The sequence below is a fragment of the Brachyistius frenatus genome, unplaced genomic scaffold, assembly GCF_029030835.1.
Source record: "Brachyistius frenatus isolate BFR_SWC_R1_liver_20210118 unplaced genomic scaffold, ASM2903083v1 Contig_30, whole genome shotgun sequence".
In the NCBI taxonomy this organism is placed as follows: domain Eukaryota; kingdom Metazoa; phylum Chordata; class Actinopteri; family Embiotocidae; genus Brachyistius; species Brachyistius frenatus.
The window spans coordinates 2709202-2730987 of record NW_027210629.1 but is presented as its reverse complement, the minus strand read 5'-3'; the positions used below and the strand labels follow the sequence as shown (position 1 = coordinate 2730987).

At 43.1% G+C, this 21786-nt stretch overlaps 2 protein-coding genes across 4 annotated transcripts; one reads left to right on the top strand and one right to left on the bottom strand.

Moving 5' to 3' along the window:
* The first annotated feature begins 2761 nt into the window (after window positions 1-2761).
* Window positions 2762-5809, top strand: smim15 (small integral membrane protein 15). 3 transcript variants are annotated; one of them, XM_069699517.1, is made up of 3 exons: window positions 2762-2858; window positions 4901-5160; window positions 5244-5809. In XM_069699517.1, the coding sequence occupies exon 2, from the start codon at window positions 4932-4934 to the stop codon at window positions 5154-5156; it is 225 nt and encodes a 74-aa protein (XP_069555618.1). In that variant the 5' UTR covers window positions 2762-2858; window positions 4901-4931; the 3' UTR covers window positions 5157-5160; window positions 5244-5809. The 3 variants fall into 3 exon arrangements, with proteins under 3 accessions (XP_069555618.1, XP_069555619.1, XP_069555617.1); XM_069699518.1 differs by having other exon boundaries at window positions 4901-5167; XM_069699516.1 differs by having other exon boundaries at window positions 4901-5809.
* Window positions 5810-7963: 2154 nt separating this feature from the next.
* On the bottom strand, window positions 7964-21744 carry ndufaf2 (NADH:ubiquinone oxidoreductase complex assembly factor 2). The gene is made up of 4 exons (XM_069699543.1): window positions 21558-21744; window positions 11689-11778; window positions 10636-10676; window positions 7964-8699 (listed from the first exon to the last, which is right to left on the bottom strand). The coding sequence occupies exons 1-4, from the start codon at window positions 21670-21672 to the stop codon at window positions 8457-8459; spliced, it is 489 nt and encodes a 162-aa protein (XP_069555644.1). The 5' UTR covers window positions 21673-21744; the 3' UTR covers window positions 7964-8456.
* Between the last annotated feature and the right edge of the window lie 42 nt (window positions 21745-21786).

Below are 21786 nucleotides of genomic sequence, written 5' to 3'. Positions count from 1 at the left end.
CGGGCTCTAGCTTCTTCAATAACAACTTGATGGTTGTTTTCGCTGCTTGTGTCCAAAAGGACTCTCTCTTTCGGCTGTCAAAGAGAGAAAGGCCGTGGGAGGAGGAATATGAAGATATGAAGCTGGACACGCTTGTCCTCTGTAGTCAACATCAGTCATTTTCGGTCAGCTGTTTGGCTGACGATGCTTACAGCCTATGGACGATTAATCAAAACAGTCTTGACAGACAAGCTCGATCTCTTTATTTTTTTAAAGGAGCCTGCCGCAGATTTTGTACAATGAAGATCAAGTCAGCTGAAATTGTGTGGGGCACTCAGCCTGGAAAACAGTTCTGTGGCTTTTTTTTTTTTTTTTTTTTTTTTGGGGGGGGGGGGGGGGGGGGGGAAGCTCCGGGATGTCTGAGAAAATAACCCTGACAGGAGCCTTGATTGAGACATTCAGTTTTTCATTAGAAAGCTTGATGTCCCTATAAAGTTGCTTTATGTAAAGTGTAGGGTGAGCATATATGTAGACTAGTGCTTTTGTAGTTTGACCCATACTTTAGACTTTCAATCCACATATGTAGACCTGATCCTTTGAGTTTGCCCACTGTTTTTTTTGTTTTTGTTTTTTCTAGGCTTAATGAAAGTGTGAATCCTAAAGGCTGGATTACTCCTTTAAGGGCTCTGCATGCCACCATGTTTTCTTCTCTTTACTCACTCCAGCAGTTGACTCTATCAATTTGCAACAGAAAAAAAATGTTGGAAATTCCTCATGGTCTGGCCAGACCTAGTCTTTTTTTTTTTTTTTCTTATAACAATTATGACACATAAACCAGTGGAGCTGGTTAACTATAAATTGTGGTGCAGTCATTTTATGGTCCCCCACCCTGTCTGTTGATAGTTCCATAGCTGTGTCATGAGAAGGGGGCCCACTTCTGTAGGAGTAAAATACTCATCAGGGGTTAGGGTGTGGCTGCCTTGCCCATGCACCCCCCTGGATCTCCCTGCCCGATGAGACACAGCAGAAGTTAATAATTATAAGCACATCATAAAAAGGAAAACCATCAGGTTGTGGATGTTTTTTCTAAATTGTCTATACAAGTTAAACAAAACTATGCTGGTAAACCAGAGTGTGTGTGTTTGCAATGTGTTTGTCCGCTGCATGTGTTCCCAGCTGCCCCGCTCCTTCCTCTGAGTAGGTCTAAAAGGCTGGCCTTTGAACTACTCTGAAAGTGATCCATGCCGTATGGACAGAGCAGATGTGGTCTAACCTGATTTGGTTTCAATACTTCCCCACAGGAAGTTCACAAAGCCAGCAGGTCCTCCTTTGTTATGTTAGTCATCTTTCTCAGAGGGCCAGAAGAGCCTTGTGCTTCTTTTTTTTTTTTTTTGCACAGTTATTGCCTGATTATTTGCTTTATTCTTCAGACAGAGCAGTTCCACATATGATCAGAAGTTTCAGCTGCAGCTAAATGTCATCCGATTCTGTATCCAGTAACAAAGTAGACTACAATGTGTTCTTTAATTCTTCACTTATAAACTCAATCTTTGACTTCAATCAATATCTGTCATTCATTGTTCCAGCAGGAATGTCGTCACATGTCTTTTGTAAAATTTGTATCATTTATCAAGCACATGGTTTCACTTACAAATACCAAGTGTTTTATTTAATTTCACTGGATTTTAACTTTGGGCTTTGGCTTTGACTCCAGAATAATTTAGAGCATGACTCACATTTTACTTTTTTTTTCCAGCTCACCTTGCCACATGTTCATGTCCCTTAATAATAGGCATACGTATGGGCTACTAAGAAGAATAAAATAAGTATAATATCAACAACAATAAACACAGACTTTTGTGTTTCCTATTACTGCTGCTTTCAACCACTGTTTTTTTTTGCATGTATAATGTTTACAACATTATTTGGATGTTTTTTAAAACTCTCTGGTCAGTTCCTGTCAATATGTTTAAAGTTATACTGATGCGCACAGGACTTCCTTAGGGTTACTATCAAAATACATGAACTATTACGTAATTTGAAGTTTTCTTGTAGGTTATTTGTCACATTGCTAAAACCCCTAAATTGTGTGAGCCTCACAATTTTAAGCATCCAGGCAGTTACTTTAAAACAAAGTCAATCACATTAACCTGACATTAAAAAAAAAAGAAGAAAGACTAATGGTACTTCGAAACTCACCGAAGAGGAAAACTCGTGTGACTTTATATCATTTTCAGTGCTTTTTGATTTTCACCCGTATTTCAATGGTTTAAAAAAAAAAAAAAAAAAAAGGTCCAACACTAAAGGACTACATCTCCCGTAGGTTAAGGTATACGTCATATCCAATCACGCGCAAGTACTTATGCAGCGTTCAAGTTACATCGAACTAACAGTAATTTCGAACATCTACAATGGGAAGAACGTTCATGAATTTCCGACACCGGCGATACCTTCACTTGGTAAAAAAAAACAACTTTAGATATGTCAGCATACTGTTGGCAAAATGGCTCCAAATACACATGAAAGCGATTCAACTAATTTTACAGGAGCTCAAATTTGTGTATATCCGGTTTCATTTGGCAGCGAACAGCGACAGATACACAACACAACAAAGGCAGCTAAACTTAAGCTCTTTGTGCGTCGTGAGTCTGGCTAAAATATTAGTGCTAAGGGGGGAATTGCTTAGGAAGAGCGCACGAATCCTGCCAAATGTAAAAAAAATAAAAATAAAAATATAAAGCGGTTTTTTTGTAATTTTTCCCATTTGGTCGATTCCACTTGAATGCGTCATTGTTTAGGCCCACACCAGTTACACTTCCCGGAACAGGGAGGAGCTGCTGGTTACCATCGCGGATACAAACACAAATACCTGCACTGTGGTAAGATTAATCACGATTCATAGCGCGGGTTTTTTTTTTTTTTACCACCACTAACTAATTTGAAAACATAAATTCGTTGTTTTTGTTGTGATCGCGTTCACAGCTGTGGTTGTTGTCGGCCTGTTTAGCCGAAGAGTCCTTGTTCTCCGCTCCTGGAAGTTAGGCCGTTATGGATGGGCGGGTTTTTTTTGGTGTTTTTTTTTTATAGCGTTACCAGAAATATAACTAAAATCTTTTCATCTCGGCAATCAAATGTTAATACGAGCTCAAGTTGTTCCCTGAAATGGTTTACGTTGAATGGCGGCGGCGCGAATAAAGGAGGATTTATATATCCGTGGAAACGTTTAGCGTGCGCTAGCGAGCTGATGCTAGTTAGCCAGTGGTCACTGGCGGTTTACGTTGGTCGGACAGATGGACGGACAAACAAACAAACAAACAAACAAACAATAACTCACGTTAAAATGCGCGTCAAAACCTTTCGAAATGTAATATCTTGGTTCACTTCAGCAAATTCAATTGGAGCGAACTAACCAGACTGAACGTGTATAATGGATCCTGTCACTGTTGTTTGTTTTCGGTGTTGTTGTTGTTGTGTTGTTGTTTTGATCTTTATTAACCAGCTGGTGAGTCAGATTTGTATTTTCCCAGTCGGAGATAATTGAGAGGTACACCTTGAACATCGCCTCGGATGGCTCCAGTTATATTTCAGTAGTATCAAACACACAGTTGGACTTTCCTTAGTCTTGGCTTTGACCATGTTTTTTTTTTGTTTTTTTTTATTCAAGCAGATCAGAGTAAAATTAATTACTGTATACTGTTGCTGTTTTTTAATGTGAAATGAGCCCGGATTTAAAATGCATACAGTGACCACCACCATGGAGTAAATAATAAGCACCGACAAGTGTTTTCTAACTTTTCTAACTCTTTACATTTTTATTAAGGCTCTCAAAAAAAAAACCTTCTTATGAGTGTAATGCATAAATGAATAGATACATTAAAAACATCATCACTGCAGGTGCAGGAATCTCTGGTCTTTTGCCCGGTATTATTACAGAGTTACATGCATACGTAGTGTAAACAACAGTGCTGTTTGTGAGTGTGTGTGAGACCGAGACAGAAATAGAAATTGAATGATGGTTTAATGTAGGATTAAGACAGTGGCCTTAGCTTGTAATTCATTTTTCATAATTTTGAGAGCAGTTTTCGCCCCTCGATCGCAGTCTGAGATTACGTGAGGCATTTACGACCTTTGCCCTGCTAGATTTCCTGCACTGGCACTGAGTTTTAATAAAGGGGTTTTACTCAAAAGGAATTTCTTGTGGGTATGATTTTTAATTAGACATAAAATTATACATATATATATATATATATATATATATATATATATATATATATATATATATATATATATACCTAGAAAGGACATAAATGTATCATGTCAAACATTTGACCAAACTCTAAAGCTGTTTACAAAGTGTCATAAATGTTGAAAATCATTGAGGACGTTAGCTTTATGGCAGTACTGGATTTTTCTTCTTGCATCGTTGCGAGGAAGTACCTCATCTTGTCAGGCATTTAAAATGGCTGATTGGCCACAAATGTTATGTACATCTTGTTTGAGGTCACAACTAATAATCTATCCATTTATTTTTTAAGATAAAAAAAACAACCAAAGAATATAGAAAGATATAAAAGACCAACCAAGCCTTACATCTTAGAAGCTTGAAGCAGTGTTTGTTATTGTTTTTATTGTTTAAGTATTTTTCCTTAAACTGTTGATTATACATTATCTGGCATTTGGCTTTTTCGATCACCGGTCTGGTTGTTTATTTTATTAACTATTTCTCATTCATTTTTCCAGTAAATGTACTTTTTCAATTGTACATCATTGACAACACGTTTCTGAAATGGCATACACTGGTAAAGTAGATCCATCAAGATTACTTCTCTTCTAATTATAGGTAGAAGGTACTAGGATTTATTTTTTTTCTTTACATGTACAGTTCTTGCTATTTACAGCTTTCTCTGTGGTACTCTTTTAGGTTCAGTTAAGCGCCATCGTTGCTGAACAGGATGATTGACATTCGGGGATGGGCGGAGTATGTGGTGGAGTGGGCTGCCAAAGACCCCTACGGTTTCCTCACCACTGTCATCCTGGCTCTCACTCCTCTCTTCATTGCCAGTGCACTGCTGTCCTGGAAACTGGCCAAGATGATCGAGGCACGAGACCGCGAACAGAAGAAAAAGCAGAAACGTCAGGAGAACATAGCCAAGGCCAAGAGGACCAAGAAAGACTGAGCCTGTGAGGGGTAGGATGAGGATTTAACATCACGCTCACAGCCCTCCGTATTCCAAATAATGACACGGTGCCCTTCCTTGTCCCAGCCCGACCGTCAGCACAGGGCCACCACGCCTCGTGTCCGGGGTAGGAGGAGGGACGCTGGCCCCGCAGACCTAACAGTGCTGCGATGGACAGTACTGCCCGGAGGAGACTTGTCCCAGTGGGACGTTGGTCAGCAGGAGCACAGTGGTCCTCTGTAGGATGATTTTATACAGAGACCTGCTGTTATATTGTGCAGCTGTTTCAACACCTTGCATTCCATTGGTAGCATCCCTGTTCTGCTGAAGTGACGATGTAATGAGCGTAATGGAACTTTCAGTCACTTGCGAGCTAACCAAATTATTATTTTCTGGTCAATAAAGTTTTCATGGTTGATAAGAAAACTTTCTCTTCATGCATTTGATACCAGACCGTTAGACAAAGTATAACAAGTGCTTTTAATTGAATTTACGCACAGAGTATTCACCCCACCAACACTGAACCGCAGTCTTTGTAATTAGGCTCCTACGTACTAATCAACAGAAAAGACTTTAATGTAACGTAAATATCTACATATAAATCAAAATTGCAGATGCAACAAGTGGATTTAACACTTGGGGTTAAACACTTGTGCGTCTGCAAGGTCCCACTCTTTGTCTGTCAGTTTCTAAGAAAACAAAATGCAGGATGAAGAACAAAATAACATCCAAACAAGTCAGAATGATGAAAGAACATGATAGAGTAATCTTTGCAATAGAGGAAGGTCAATCATAAAAAACAGAAAAATATTGACTTGAAGTGCGTGAAGCAGGGTTATTTGTCGCAGTTTAATTTTATGCAAATATTTAAATTGGGTTTTACATAATTTTTTCTTTATTTAGATACATTTGCAAAGATTTTTGTTCAGTTTAATAGTCTTATCTGTTAATTAGTATTAAAAAAAAATACTTTGAGGTAGGTGGTGAAGGTACATTATGAGCCCGTGAAGAAACAGTGAAAAGTGAACAAATACTTTAGTATATCTGTCTCTCCTTCTCTTTGTCATGCAGTTTTATTCAACCCTATGGTCTGAGATTTGTCATTTCTTGAGAACATTTTTGAAAATGTACAGTGCATCCGGAAAGTATTCACAGCGCTTCACTTTTTCCACATTTTGTTATGTTACAGCTTTATTCCAAAATGAATTAAATTCTTTTTTTTCCCCTCAAAATTCTACACACAATACCCCATAATGACAAAGTGAAAAAAATTTGTTAAATTTTATTTCAAATCTATTAAAAATACAGAACGAAAATATAACACATACATAAGTATTCACAGACTTTGCTCAATACTTTGTTGAAGCACCTTTGGCAGCAATTACAGCCTCAAGTCTTTTTGAGTATGATGCTACAAGCTTGGCACCTATTTTTGGACAGTCTCTCCCATTCTTCTTTGCAGGACCTCTCAAGCTCCATCAGGTTGGATGGGGAGCAATAGTGCACAGCCATTTTCAGATCTCTCCAGAGATGTTTAATCGGGTTCAAGTCTGGGCTCTGGCTCGGCCACTCGAGGACATTCACAGAGTTGTCCCGAAGACACTCCTTTGTTATCTTGGCTGTGTACTTAGGGTTGTTGTCCTGATAGAAGATGAACCTTCGCCCCAGTCTGAGGTCCAGAGTGCTCTGGAGAAGGTTTTCATCAAGGATGTCTCTGTACATTGCTGCATTCATCTTTCCCTCCATCCTGACTAGTCTCCCAGTTCCTGCCACTGAAAAACATCCCCACAGCATGATGCTGCCACCACCATGCTTCACTGTAGGGATGGTATTGGCCAGGTGATGAGCGGTGCCTGGTTTCCTCCAAACATGACGCTTGGCATTCAGGCCAAAGAGTTCAATCTTTGTTTCATCAGACCAGAGAATTTAGTTTCTCATGGTCTGACAGTCCTTCAGGTCCCTTTTGTCAAACTCCAGGTGGGCTGTCATGTTCCTTTTACTGAGGAGTGGCTTCCGTCTGGCCACTCTACCATACAGGCCTGCTTGGTGGAGTGCTGCAGAGATGGTTGTCCTTCTGGAAGGTTCTCCTCTCTTCACAGAGTAACACTGGAGCTCTGTCAGAGTGACCATCAGGTTCTTGGTCACCTCCCTGACTGAGGCCCTTCTCCCCCGATCGCTCAGTTTGGCCGGGCGGCCGACTCTAGGAAGAGTCCTGGTGGTTTCAAACTTCTTCCATTTACGGATGATGGAGGCCACTGTGCTCATTGGGACCTTATATAGACGGTGTGTGTCTTTCCAAATCATGTCCAATCAACTGAATTTCCCACAGGTGGACTCCAATCAAGTTGTAGAAACATCTCAAGGATGATCAGTGGAAACAGGATGCACGTGAGCTCAATTTTGAGTGTCATGGCAAAGACTGAATACTTATATACATGTGATTTCTTTCATTTTTTTATTTTTAATAGATTTGCAAAAAATTCTAAAAAGCTTTTTTCACATTATCATTATGGGGTATTGTGTGTAGAATTTTGAGGGAAAAAATGAATTTAATCCATTTTGGAATAATGCTGTAACAACAAAATGTGGAAAAACTGAAGTGCCGCGAATACTTTCCGGATGCACTGTATATTCAACTCCAGGTCACGCTGCTTTTTTAGCAAGTTTCTGGCCTGATAACTTATTTCAGTAACTCTGACCATCATGCACTCTGGCAAAAGAAGGATTTCTTACTGGGGATCAATTCACTGTAACAGCAATCATAGTGGCCACCATCTCCCTGATAAACAAAAGCATTAACGCAGTAATTAATGTAACTACAGTTACATTTTATTACATTTAATAAAAAACAATTTCAAACAGTATCCTTTAAATGTAGAGTTGTACTGACTGACAACCATTCACAATTTCAGTTTGTCTTCATTAACGGACCTTTCAGCCTCATGAAATTATTGTCGTCGCTAGAAGTCAGCTTCAAGATGACTGATGGATGTTGTCTTGTGTATATAATTTTTATATCATATACACAGACAGGGAAAGTAGGAACCTTTTTATAATGTGATGAAGTCCAATAAAACAGCCTTGAAATAAACACATCCTCTGCAGATGAGTGGATCAAACTAGTCATTTCTGAGGTCATAGTTTATAGAGTTTTTGACATGGAGTTTCTGATATTAAATTTCAGGTAAAGGTAGATATCATTTCACAAACACCGTTTTTTTTGTTTTTTGTTATTGCAGGGCCTTTCTTGAGGATTGTATTACATTATACCACAGTCTCAGTCTATGTGGATGTGCCGGTCTATTTCTTGGAAGTGGGCATCCAGGAGCCAGGCTGGAACGTGTTTGCCGTGCTGCTCGGCTCTTCGCTGACCTCCTGCTTGCCGAAGCTGGTGGTGGCTGCATGGCCTTTGGCCACAGTCTTTGCAGGAGTTGCCACCAGACCTTCCGCGTACTCCTTAGCCTGTAGAGACAGATCTTTCTCCTCCAGCTCTTTGGCCTTCACCTTGATCTGGTCCCTGTTGAACTCATTCTTCAGCAGCTCCTGTAAAATACACAGACAAACGTGCAATTCAGGGTTTCTGCAGTGAACTCGGCAGTTTTTCTAAGACCTCACAGAACGCAATTCAATACTCTTTTCTTTTACTGTCACTGAATGATGGAAAACCCATAAGGCCTCTAAGTACATTAATGTATTGGACATTCATATCATATTCTTACTTCTCAGCTATATATAACAATATTTTTGCAGATACTCTGATATTACGTTGTAGTCTGTGATACCATCTATATAAACATTGAGCATTGTGGGCGGGTAATATGAAAAAAAAAAAAAAAAAAAAGTCCTGTACATGCTCAAATATAATTTTAAATCATTCCTGATGTTTAAACAAGGATAATTTTTTTCTGCATTTAAATTTATTTATTTTTTATTATCAATTATAGTAAATACCAGACAAATCCAAATTCACATAGATGTAAAAATCCTATAAAATATTCAACGATCTTCACGGTCAATGATATACAATGAGCTTGTTAGTTTCCAACACTTCCCATTATGGCTTCTTGGTTATATTAAAGGCACTACTATCACAGTATAGCCAGTACAGCACAGTCATATCCACCCCTGCTGGACTTCAGCTCATCTGCTGAGGCGCGTGGTCAACGCGGCAGTTTCTTGAAAATGTTTGAAAATGGAGTGTGACCACAAGATTACTTGCTTGAACCTCCAAACTGTGCTGCAAAACTGAAGCCGTGATAATTTCCACTCCTCTGTTTTGTCTTCGAGCATCAGCTGCTCACTAGTCAAAAGCAGAGGAGAAAAGAAGTGAGGCTGGGGAGCTTCCAGGAACAAATGTGTGGACCTGGCGAGTATGAAGTAGGGCATTCACCAGAAAAAACAACAAACGTGTTCAATTCACCTATATTGGTCCAATGTTTAAAAATGTAGCACTTGGAAGAGATTGGTAAGCTAACATGACAGGAGGCATTCACAACATCAACAACCGTTCCAACTGGTGAAAACTATTCTAAACTGAACTCAGTCCACTGGTGGAACAGTTACCCACTTGAGCCACAGCAAGTGTCCAGTGATGTTAGCCTCTCCCTCGCACTGGGAGCCAAAAAGGAAGGGAGGACTGGGCATAATGCTGTTGTGTGCTGGCAAAACTGAAGGACTGGAAAAGAGAGGGGAGAGCAGTGGCCAAAAAGCCCTGCTTTGGGGAGGGAGACAAACATACTGAGCTGCTTTTCCAGCCTGTTAATGACAGGATTTAATCCAATCAATTTATGTCGGCTTGGACCAGGAAGAGAGGGAGCGTGACAAGGGGTAGGGTAATGTGCTGGGAGTGAAGCCTTGGCCACATCAACACTGTCCAGCTGTCGATGGCAGCTATTGGGCAGACGCAAGGCAGAAAATTGGAAGAGAATGTTCTGGCACTGGAGGTAGGGGATGGCATTGGCTACTGGCAGGGAGCGAGGACAGAGAGATAGAAAGAGTGCCTGGGTATCGGCCTTCCAAGGGATTTCCTATAGACCCAAATTTCACCGGCCAAATAATTTCCAGCATGCTCACATTTAAAGAGCAATAAACCCAGTGAGAGGTACACGGGGAGTGGGGGGGGGGGGGGACTGCACTCCTTCACCATTTCCCATCTTAGAGACTGCCAGAAATAAAACACAAAAAGCCGAGATGCAGGCTTCTGCTGGAAAAAAAAAAGAAGTAAACTAGGACATGGTGTCAGTGAGCCCCCTTGTTCGGAGGCTGTTTTTGCTCTCAGTCTCGCCATCAATGCGCTTCAGCTGCTGTTTATTTTAACACCTGTCCCCCAAAGTTCCTGGATTCAGTTCGAAACTGTAAGATAAAACAAATCAAAGCCTTTCCATCTTTGCTTCTTTCCCTCCCTTGTAACCAGCCCCCCAGAGTCCAACCATCAGCACAGCAGGGAGGTTTGAGGAGGGGGGCGGGGGGTGGGGCCTACCTCGACGGAGGGGGGCTTCTTCCGTCTGCCTCGGATCCAAGCTGGAGGAGAGAGGAGGGGAAAAAAAAGAAGAAGAGTGAGAACACCCACACAAACATACGCAGCACAAACAAAACCTGCAGTCACATTTAAAGGCTGCAGCTACGGCATCACTGAGTTTTAAGGGCACTACGGTAGCTCAGTGTAACTACTGAGTAACCGAGATAGCTAGGGGAGCATATCCAGGTTTTTGTTGTTGTTGTTGTTGTTTTGATTCATTTCACTTAGCAAACTATAGGGAAAACATGCAGAGCAATACACACGGTAAACTCAGAACATTAATACTGCTTTAGTCGAGGTAGAGCAGTGCCACCGAGTGCTGCGTCTCAGAAGACAAGAGTGTGGATGTGCTCTGATCTTTGAATTTGAAAGTACACACTCTATCATTCTTCATCAATACCTCTGTCCTTCTTTTTCCTCCTGAGTAGAACTGTATCTGTCTGTCATCTTTTTTTTAAACTCTTTTTAAGAAGCTCTATTTTGGCTCAGCTGGCTGCACAGCAGAGCAGGTTAAAGGGAGCCAGAGAAAGAGAGAGAGAGAGAGAGAGATATTTTCTAACTCTTCCTCCAGCTAGCACAGGGATTCTGGGCCTCTTTTATCCCCTTCTTATTTGCATCCTGATGAAAATGCATGAGGGATGGGGCGAAGCAGGATGAGGGGTTTAAGGTGGATAAAGCCGGTCTGAGACAGAGGGAACAGTTTGTATCCAGTTGTAAGAATTTTGAAACACTATTTTATGGTACGGTTGTATAACACCAGCAGAAGGCATCTTTGATAAACTCATGAATACGCTTTTCCCAGCCCCCATCCCATCTTGCAGTATGAAAAAAAGAAAAAAAAAAAGAAGGATGGATTAGCCAAGGCCCCAAAAGATACAGCCGTGAATTTGTCATTCCATTTTATTTGTGCAGCACTTTGTGTACTCTGCTGGATAGCTCTTTTGTTTACACAGACATTTATCCATGTTAGTGATAGTTAAAGTATGTAACAGTGATGCTGCAGCCCAGACTTACCATCCCACTCCATCGGAATGCTGCCTTCCATGTATTCGTATTCGGTCGGATTGGCTGCCACTACCATCCGCTTGGCACGGACAGGCCTTCCTGGGGAAAGAAAAAAAAAAAAAAAAAAGACAGCAAGTGGAAGCGAGAGTAAGATAGAGATGCTCAACAATGATGCATATAAAATTCGAAGGAATACAAACAAACACAAAGAGGCGCAGACACAATGCTCTGTGTCTCCAGCTCGCACAGACACAGACAGACGCACAGACACACAAATACACAGAGGGATGACAGTGCGGTGACAGGCCATGGATGATTACCTCGTGGCCCTCGGGCCCTTCTCCTCAGATCTCGCTGAGTGGCTCCAAATCTGGGCTAAGCCTTTATGCAAATCAGGCTCCCTTTAACCCAACCAACCACAGCCCCCCTCACCGACAACCTCTTCCAATCACAGTGCTCCGGCTAACAATGCCCACCAAAATCAACATCAAGCCGAGCAGGAGACAAAAGAGGTCAGATATCACAGAGAACAGGAGAGGCACGAGCTGCGTGGAATATTAAGTGCTCCTTTCCCTATCTGTATACAGCACGACGCTCGCTAGCAGCAAGGCCACCGCCAATTATTTTGGTCAAATCTGCTGATTAGACAAGTTTGGCTGGCACACAATGACATGGAGACCAAGGCAGAAGAGGAGGGGAGGGGGGTGATTGAGGACGATATAGACAGAATAAGAGAGAGCAACAACAACAAAAAAAAGACCCAGTTGAATTGCGTCTTTGTGTGGTGCTACAGAGCTGCATACAGTAATAACGAGTGCTGTGTTTCCATAGTTTCTCCTCACAGGTAGCCGGATGTCTATCCATCGCCTCCATCCCTCTGAGAAATGATGAGGCAAGGAGGGAGAGGGAGAGGGAGAGAGTGATGATGCATGGCAAACATGGCTAGGAGAGAAATAGATGGGCAAGGAAAACAACACGCTCCAAAACACAGACAATCTGTCAGGATTCCATCACAGTTTCGCCGCAGCTGACTGGACATGGACAAATGGAGGCAACCACCTCCATGCACGCTGCAGACTCATGGCCTTAATGTTTACTTCAGCCATAACAGATAGGCATGGCACTGGGATGGATGAGTGATGGCACTTGGAAAAATGGCTTCAGTGTGGGCTGTGCAGTTGCTCCGCTCACGTTTCCCCCAACTGAAAATGTATTTGTTTGGGTTTTTAATTTCAATGAAGAGCATTTTTCATACATGTGCTGTTCTGTAATTATGTCTTGTGAGGATGACTCCTTTCCATACTTTATCCAGCCTATATAGTAATCAGGTCAGCTAATTAGGCTAGTATTGCTTTGGTTCTGCTTTGGTTCCCACTAGATTGTCACTATAGGGCCTCGCAGGCTGCAGCTCTGCAGCTTTAGTTTTGCGATATCCAGGTCTGACAAAACACCGCATTCTCTCAGCTTATCAACGTGTACAACACATGACATGATCCTCGCATTTGTTTGCATCCATGCCTTAAAAATGTCTTCAGAGGAATTGTTTCCTAGAAACCCCCCCCCCGTGATAGCACAACAAAAACAGCTGCCAGCAAACAACAGGCTGCGTTCTCTAGGCAATACTAACAAATACATTTAACAGGTATGCTAATTATAAGTAGATCATATCCATATTTGCATTGGGTGTGGGTGGCAGCAGACTAAAATGGCACAATTATATTACAGTCCCCACAAGCAATGTGCTTAGCTACAGCTAATGGCTGGCTAATAAGCATAAAGAGAGGCACCTACTTTTTTCTCTCCATCTCTATCTCTCTCTGCTCGGGTTGCATTTCTGCTCTCTGTCACACTCCAACGTGGCTCTCCTCTTGTCTTGTTGCTTTTGCAGCATGACTAAACCCCTTCCACAACAGCTTTTATCCTTGGATTTGAATAACGACTACAGTATGTACATATATTTATGAAACACGACTGATCCTCCCACCACATACACGTTGGGAGGAGGCTTGTCAGTCTGACTGGGGTGAATCTGGCTCTCTGGGTAATCTCTGATGTGGGACAACTATGGATAAAACAAACCTACAGGCCAAGGCTATACTTTTACAACAAAAGCACAAAGGAAACACAGAAGTTCTCTAAAAGCAGCTAATTATCTCCTCACACGAGCTGATGGAAGACTTGGCAGTGTAAGAATTGGGTTTATTAAAGAATGAAATTACTCCACATAGGCCGACTCTACACTTAATGTAGCATAACAGAATTGGCTGGCCAAGCACATTTTTTTGCATAGTGATTTCTCACCTCAAGGGGCTGCCTGCAACTAACAATTACCATAATTACCAGTTAATCTATAGATATATACTGTACGAATTAAGTGTTCCTTACTTTTCACATCAACAAGCAACCTAACGGAGCACAAACACAGAACATGCACACAAAGACAGGCATTAGAGCACCGACAGATTCTTTTTTAATGAACTGATTAATCTTTAAAATGACAACAAATAATAACAAAGGTCTGTCAGAAGTTATCAGACCCATAATGATGCCTTAACATGTATTTATAAATCCAAAGTAATTTGCTACAACAGTATAGAATGTGGAAAACTAATAAGCATTTCAAATGTAACAGCTGTTGCAAGTAAATATTACAGATGTTCAAAAGTCAAAACAAGAAAGTTGATGAAACGGTCTATCGCACATTACTGGGGTCCATCCCAACATCTTAAAAGTCCAGTGAAGTCAGACTTTGTTATTTACTATATGTACCTTGAAAAACACAAATTTGAGTCAACGTACAACAAAGTTAGTTTCTTTGTATACCTAAAAATGTCAAAAGCCACAAGTATTCACTTCCCAATTGTTTGCTTCCAATTGAAATGTAGGAATGCAATAACATCTTCACATTAGGGAAGATTTAACCTGCAAATGTTTTGTATTTTTCTTGAAAAAGTTCAGCCACAAAGCTGATTATCACTGCAGTTACTCACTAACTGAATCATACAGCCTTAATGGTAGCTTCATATACACTTCAGGGTGTAAGCTGTCCTTCGACTTCACAGTTCAGATGTGCACCCTCATTCTCCCCCACCTTGAGAGAGAGAAAAAGAGAGGTATGAAGGGTGTTGGGAGCTCTCGATCTCAGCGGGCCCCCTTGTGACAGGTCTGCCTTCTCATCACTCACTAGGGGAAACCTACTTACCACACACACACACACACACACACACACACACACACACACACACACACACACACACACACACACACACACACACACACACACACACACACACACACACACACACACACACAACTGGCTAGAGAGCAGGCAGATTAACCTGAGGGACAGGAGCGAGGACACTGCCTCTTACCGTGAAGGACAAACGCAGCACTGCGTTGGGGAGGGGGAGGGGCCAGCGGCAGGAGGAATGAAATCCCAGTGCATAAATATTCATGAGCCATCTCACCTGTCTGAGCGCGACTCATCTGTGAGCCTAGCTGTGGAACCAGGGGCGGGGGGCTGGGGAGGCGAGGGGAGAGGAGGGGTGAGGAGAGGAAAGGAAGGAAGGGAGGAGACAGAGAAGCAGGGATGGGTGAGGGGTTCCCGTGGCAGCAGCGCTTCAATCCTTACCATTCGTTAAAATAAGACATGATGCGCTCCGAGGGCTGCTCTTTGAACCCTGAACACACCCAGCTAAACTCCATCACCTGCTTCAACACACACACACACACGCACGCACACACACACACACACACACACACACACACACACATGCACACACACACACACACACTCTCACAAAACCCCCAACTTCACACATCAGCTCCCAGGTGAGTACTGCTGAGAGCGACCTGAGAGGTTTTTCACCTCCACAATGTCATTCCGGGCATCTTGTGCCGTCTCTTTCTCCGTGTGATTTTCCTCCTGCACTCTGTTTTTTCTTGTCGACACAGATGTCAGAGGGAAACACACTTTGATTAGCAACATCCCAGAAAAGGAGAGTCCTCAAAACTCAAGACAGGACACAAACTGAATGAGCCCTCTGTATCTGACCCTCAGCTGTTGGTCTCATGCTTCAGACCATCAACACGGACGTCTAGGAAAAGAAAACCCCCCATGTTCACTTGTCTCTGAACAGATTGCAAAGTAGACCAAACTGCAACAGCATGACATTCACCTCTCAGCAGAGAGCAGCCTTCTCCGTCTTCATGTTTGTGCGAGGTGAAGCAGCAAGATTTAGGCCCGACACGGTGGTGGAACGAAAAGCAGCGAGTCCATCAGCCTGGACTGAGCCTGGTTTATTCCTCTCCAGCTGAGCTGTGTGCTGGAGAGGGATGAGGGACCAATGCCGTACATCGTAATGGACGGCTTTATGAAGATGGAGTGATCCGATAAGCATCAGTGATACAAGGGCAAACAGGTACCGATATGGACACTCCCTCCAGCCACCCGCTCTCTCTCCCTCCAATCTCTTTTCCTAGATGAGAAAAAAAAAAAAAAAAAATGGAGGGGATGTGTGAGGCCTATGTAACCATGGTTACCCATTAGCCAAGAGCCTGGTGATGCAGGATGAGGTTTAGAGGGAAAAGGCCAGTCGTTGTTTTGCATCAGTTCTGGTGAGAGGAGGGGCTTCGGCATAAAGTAGGCCTGCTGCTTCTGCTGCTGTTCGGTTTTATTCAGCCCTCATTCTGTTTGTCCCTGTTGCTGTCGATCCCGCTGAGGCTTGAGCGACTCACGGCAGAACAGAGGAGAATAATTCATATCGGAGTAATAACACGCTGAAATGAACACTTTGATTTCTCCAGTGTGCTACTTTTAACAAAACTCAGGCATACTTAAGGGTGGAGGAGATACTTCAGCCCCCTGAGCCTACGACCACCCATTATCTTGAAGTCTCCACCCCGCCCTCAGAAGAGGACCATGGTAATCCAGGAAGTTAGCATCCTTTATAAGGCTGTGGAACGGTGTGGAGCAGCAGACTCCTCTGAGGCCCACGCATCTGATGACCATACACCTTGCTGTCCACCCCTTTCTATTCACCTCCATCACTCCCATACAACCCCCTTCCATTTCCCTCCATTGCACCTTGAGCCCCCCCCTCTCCATTAACCTATCTCCACCTTCTCTCTCTCTCCCCTCTATCTGTCTGCCTGATCCACCCACTCATTTCACCCTCTTTCTGTCAGAAACCCTCCTTTCACTTTTACTACCCCCCACACACACACACCCCACTCTATAATTTCACCCCATATGTCAGCATCCCCTTTGTTCTTTGTCACTCACTTTCTGTACCCCACCTTCTTCTCCACCCTCTGTGAGTCTCCCTTGGCCTTATCACATCCTTCCTTATTCCTTGCCTTATTTCTCTCTGCCTGTCTGCTTTATTAAAATATTCTGAATTGAATAAGCAGCGGCAGGCTCCAGGAGATGTCTGCTCCTGTGCTGGGCCTGTCTGTCAGTCTTCCAGGGTTCAGTTTCTGACCGACAAAGAGCCCAGAGGTGTCAAAACATCTCTCTTGCTATCTGACCAAACAGAAAACGCCTTGGACGTGAATCACATCTCAGGCCAACTGGAAAATGGATTTGATTAACTTGTTGTCTTCCTTCCTTCTGTTAGCGTCATCGACTGTGCACCATTGCTAGTCAAACAACAAACAACAAAAATTAATATTCAGACTGAACATATACACGGGTCTACTGTGGATAGCCAGTGTTTAATGGACCTGCAAACTGCTCTAACCACTGACATTGGATCCAGGCCCATTTGAAATTTTCTGCCATTGAAAATAAATGTGCCCATCTCTCATTTTCAGCATCTATCTTTTCAAATGCCTTTTTAATGAAGTAGTTAAGGCACTCCGTGATGTACCGGCAGATACACATACAAATACGCACTTGGCATCCAGCAAACAGCAATATGAGCAAAATCCTATAATGATTCTAGAATGAATCCTTCATTTAAACCCCCATGCATTGCAAAGCTGCTGATCTATTAGCATGATTTACTGTAGCGGCTCTGGACATAGCCGTTCCATGGTAAACACCAACTTGGTGTCCTACTGTAGGATAGACCTTCCTTCATCACACCCTGGGGATGACTTGTGGCAGAATAAACAGCCATTTGGACCCTCGTCGCTCTCCACTGCGACTCTTTTCTGTGGAAATATGCGGCTTGAATCAACGCTCTGATGACACACAGCCATCTGTTGTTGTGTTAAGTGTGTTAGGGCATGAAGTGGAGAGAAAACACACAATTGCAGATTTTTTTTTTTTCTTAAAAAAGAAAAAAGAAAGCAGATACAAATGTGCACGCAAACACACAAGAGTGTGTCGTTGTCATGCCACATAAACACATGTACACAATCACAGATGCACACACTAATGCAAAAGCACACACACATCCCTCACTCGGTCCCCAGAGTCGCCCATCCTGAAATAGCAGAACTGAGGCCTTTTCAGTTTTTCACTTCATAGAACAGAGCTGGGGAATCAAATAAATAATAGACAAAGAGAGAGGGATAGTGATAGGACGACAAGTCAATGCGTCTTTTCTCTGCAACAGCGTGGCACACCTCTGAAGAACCTCTGAATCTCTTCCATTCTCCACACAGTGGAGAGGACCAATAGATTAAAACTGCATGGCACACACTGCTAAAATGAATAGCGCTAAAAATACATCCTTTTCACCGAGACATGAAAGGAAACTGCCTTTCCCCTGTCCAGTATTGAGCAGCCATTGATTCCAAGACAAAGGCTACACCTCCTCAAAGAGGTAAGAAAAATAGCAATCATACAGGCAATTATTTTCAAATGTGCCTGCAGCGGCCGATAATGTCAGCGCGCCTCTCTTCCTAAATAAAGGGAGGGAAGGCAGGCGTCAAAGCTGCGGGCCCGCTGCTGAAGACGAATGGGCCCATCCACAGAATGCTTTGCTTTCATCAGGGCAGCGTGACACGGCGCCCCATGCAGTGTGAGGCAGAGCTGGGCCTTGGGGACATAGAAGGAGAGGAGAATATAGATTCTCTATTCAGCTCTATGGAGACAACACCAAGGCAAAGACCTTCTAAGACCAGTGGCCAGATTGCCAGTGGCTCTCTTGTAGCCCTGCCACAGACAACAATCGCTGGGCCTCCTCAGCCTATAGCACAGTTCTCTCTATGAGGCCGCAGCTCACGGTAGGCCTTTATTGCTGGACCTTTTGTAAAGACAGAGACAGAGATTCTCTCCCTCTCTCTGTCTGTCTGTCTGTGTGTGTCTCTCTCTCTCTCTCTCTAGGCTTGTACTTCAGACCCAGGCCTTTTCATTTTGATGAGGAGCAGCATCTGAGGAGAGGGGGGTTCGAAAGCTCTCTGCTGGGTCTCGCCCTCCACACTGCTGAAATACTCCAGTGTTTTGAATAGAAATCTTCACTGGAGTTACATCAAAAGGAGGAAAATCCAGAGGCGGCAATAAAGGGGAGGGGCGAGGGAGGGCTAGGAGTATGCGAAGGCAAATAAAAAAGGGTAAGAAGCGGTTGTGGGAATCTGATAGGACAGATCCACATAAAGCAAAAAAGTTATTTCCTTTTTAGTTTTCTGTCAGAGCCACCATTAACATCCTATATTGTATGCAGCCTACCACGGGCTGTCAGAATTGCTCACGCCCCAGTTTTCTAGAGTTAACAGATTGAGAGAGGTAGAAAATGGGAGCAGCAAAGCATGGATAAAGGTAGAGAGGGATGGACTGAGTGCTGGAGATGGACAAATGAATAGATGAAGTAGGCAGAGAGAGAGAGAGACTCCTCATCCACTTCAACCACTACTCCTGCTGCAGTGGAAAGCCCTGCGGTCCATGCCTTAAGGCCCGGAGCCCACGCTTGGCCTATCAGTTTAAGATCAAAAAGAACTCGCTTTAGCAAGACATATGGACTGAATAATGCATCTGCTTTATTTCCACAAGGCTGGACGAGGTGAGCGGTAGACGCAAATTTGTGCCCCATGTATTTCTTCATGTTTGTTATGTATGCATATGTGGGTCTGTGTACGTGCCTTTCTGGCGGTCATAACTGTGTTTGTTTGGAACCAGTTCCTCCACAAGCAAACTAGCCTCTCTGCATTGTCAGTCATTGTGACGAGAAAGTGAATACGGTAGCCTGTAGCGTGCGAGAAAATGGGCTTCTGTGATGTCTCATTTGAATAGTCTGACAGCCAGGGGGTGGAGGAGCAGCCTTGTAATGAATTATAAATACGAGGTGGGTGCGAGTTTCCACACAAACTGCTGAGAAAAGGTGAAGCACAAAGTCAAGTTCAGTCAGGAAGAAAGCTGGCTTGCAACCTGCCAGAGGTCGGTCCCTCTTCAGCAAAACAGAAAAAAAAACTCAACAGCTTGGTTGCACTCGCTGAGAAAAGTAGCACTGGGTGTATTCACTGTATGATATCTATTCACCCTATGCTAGTGAAAGATAAACTTGATCCAGCTTGTATAATGTGGGACCAAGAGAGGGAGACAAACACAAGCATGGGATAAAAGGATTCCCAAAGCACTGCCGTCGACAGATTTCTGTAGATTACAGACACACAATATCTGGAAAAAGGGGGGGGGGGGTACAGTAATTCTAGCAAAACCCAAACGGCCGAGGCTGTTAAGCAGCAGTATCCTGTCTTACGCAGACAAAGGTCTTGCTCTTTAACCTGTGATCCCTGACCTGTGACCTATCGTCTGCAGATGATGATTTAAGGCGGTAAAGAGAGGGGAACGTGGGATTCGTAGCCTGGAACAGCGAATGTGTTACGCGGGGGAAAAACAGGCCTTCTGCACACTTAATTTATCAACATATTTTACCTAAAAAAAAACAATGTAATGCTGTAGTGAAAACATTTCCCTTTGGATTAATAAAAGTAGCCATCCATCCATCTATGCACGCATCTATCTAATGTGCAGGTATCACACAATATCTAGAAACTTCCACAATGCACTTTTGTTGTCATTTGGTAAAAGTGAAAGTCAATTTTGCAGAATTTCCCCCTCTCACAAAAATCAAGTATGAAAAGCCTCCATGATAGTAGTCATTATCACGGCCTCCGCCTTCCTCCTGTTCAAGGTGCACCTCTAATTTACTGTTAGAAAGACAGGACAACTGAAGGACTCGCAGTAGGTAAGCCTGTCCATTTGAGTCTCCCAAGCCAACAAGCACGTCCTTGGCCTTCTAAACCAGAGACGGTGTGACTGGCATCCCACCGTGGATTAGCCTGACACAGTTCGACTGCTTGGCTTGAGCATTACGTACTGTAGCACCGCCACGTCTCAGTAGGTATGACCTCCTTACTAATCCTCATCACGGACAAGAAATCATTTCATCTCCAACAGGAGACTGTCAATGACTATTGTCATTGACAGTCTGGGACAGTGGAGATGTCATAACCGCCTTCTGCCTCCTAAAAATCACTGAAACCTCAAAGCAGTGACTTGCATGTATGCCAAGAAATCTTTTTTTTTTTTTTTTTTAAACTCCTTAAAGTGTTGTTATTGAGACTGATGCTCCATCTACTGGCAATTTTATAACACTACAAGGGTGAAAGGGTTGAAAGGTAAAGTCGTATACAGAGCAGCATGTTGTAGGAAGAAAAGCGGTGGCACATTGATGCAAAAATAATTACTAGAAAAGCCGTATTGTGAAGTGTTACAGAACTCGGTATCAGATGCTGAAAAAAAACAACCCAAAAAAGACCAAAAGAGGCTGCAACAGATTAGTTTGTGGTCGTGAATACAGCCACAACCCGAAGAAATGTCGTCAAAGACCCAATAAGTGTCTCACTATGACGTCATGTTTAAGAGCCGCTCTTTGTCGCCATCTTCGCCGCTAAACGGATGTTTACGACTGTCCACCGTCTTTATTTACCTGTCCATGACTTCTGCTCTGGGATTAAGTAGTATTTATTGCCCAGATGATCGGTACCAACGTGCTCGCGTACTATCCCGAAGGTACGCCGAAGAACGCCAGAAATCCTGCTCATCTCCGCAGTGTCTCCCCGCTCCTCGTCACCTGGTTGTTTATGGAAGTGTTCGTGGGACCGGAAGAAGAATTAATAAACCCTTTTGTGATTGGACGGCTGGGTACGCGACCAGCC

Excerpts from the sequence above, each read along its gene's own strand:
- smim15 (XM_069699517.1), top strand. The coding sequence starts at position 4,932 with ATGATTGACATTCGGGGATGGGCGGAGTATGTGGTGGAGTGGGCTGCC.
- ndufaf2 (XM_069699543.1), bottom strand. The coding sequence starts at position 21,672 with ATGAGCAGGATTTCTGGCGTTCTTCGGCGTACCTTCGGGATAGTACGC. Across the intron at positions 11,779-21,557 it reads AGAGCAGAAGTCATGGACAG|GAAGGCCTGTCCGTGCCAAG; the intron begins GTAAATAAAGAC and ends TTCTTTCCCCAG. Across the intron at positions 8,700-10,635 it reads AGAAGCCCCCCTCCGTCGAG|GAGCTGCTGAAGAATGAGTT; the intron begins GTAGGCCCCACC and ends TGTATTTTACAG.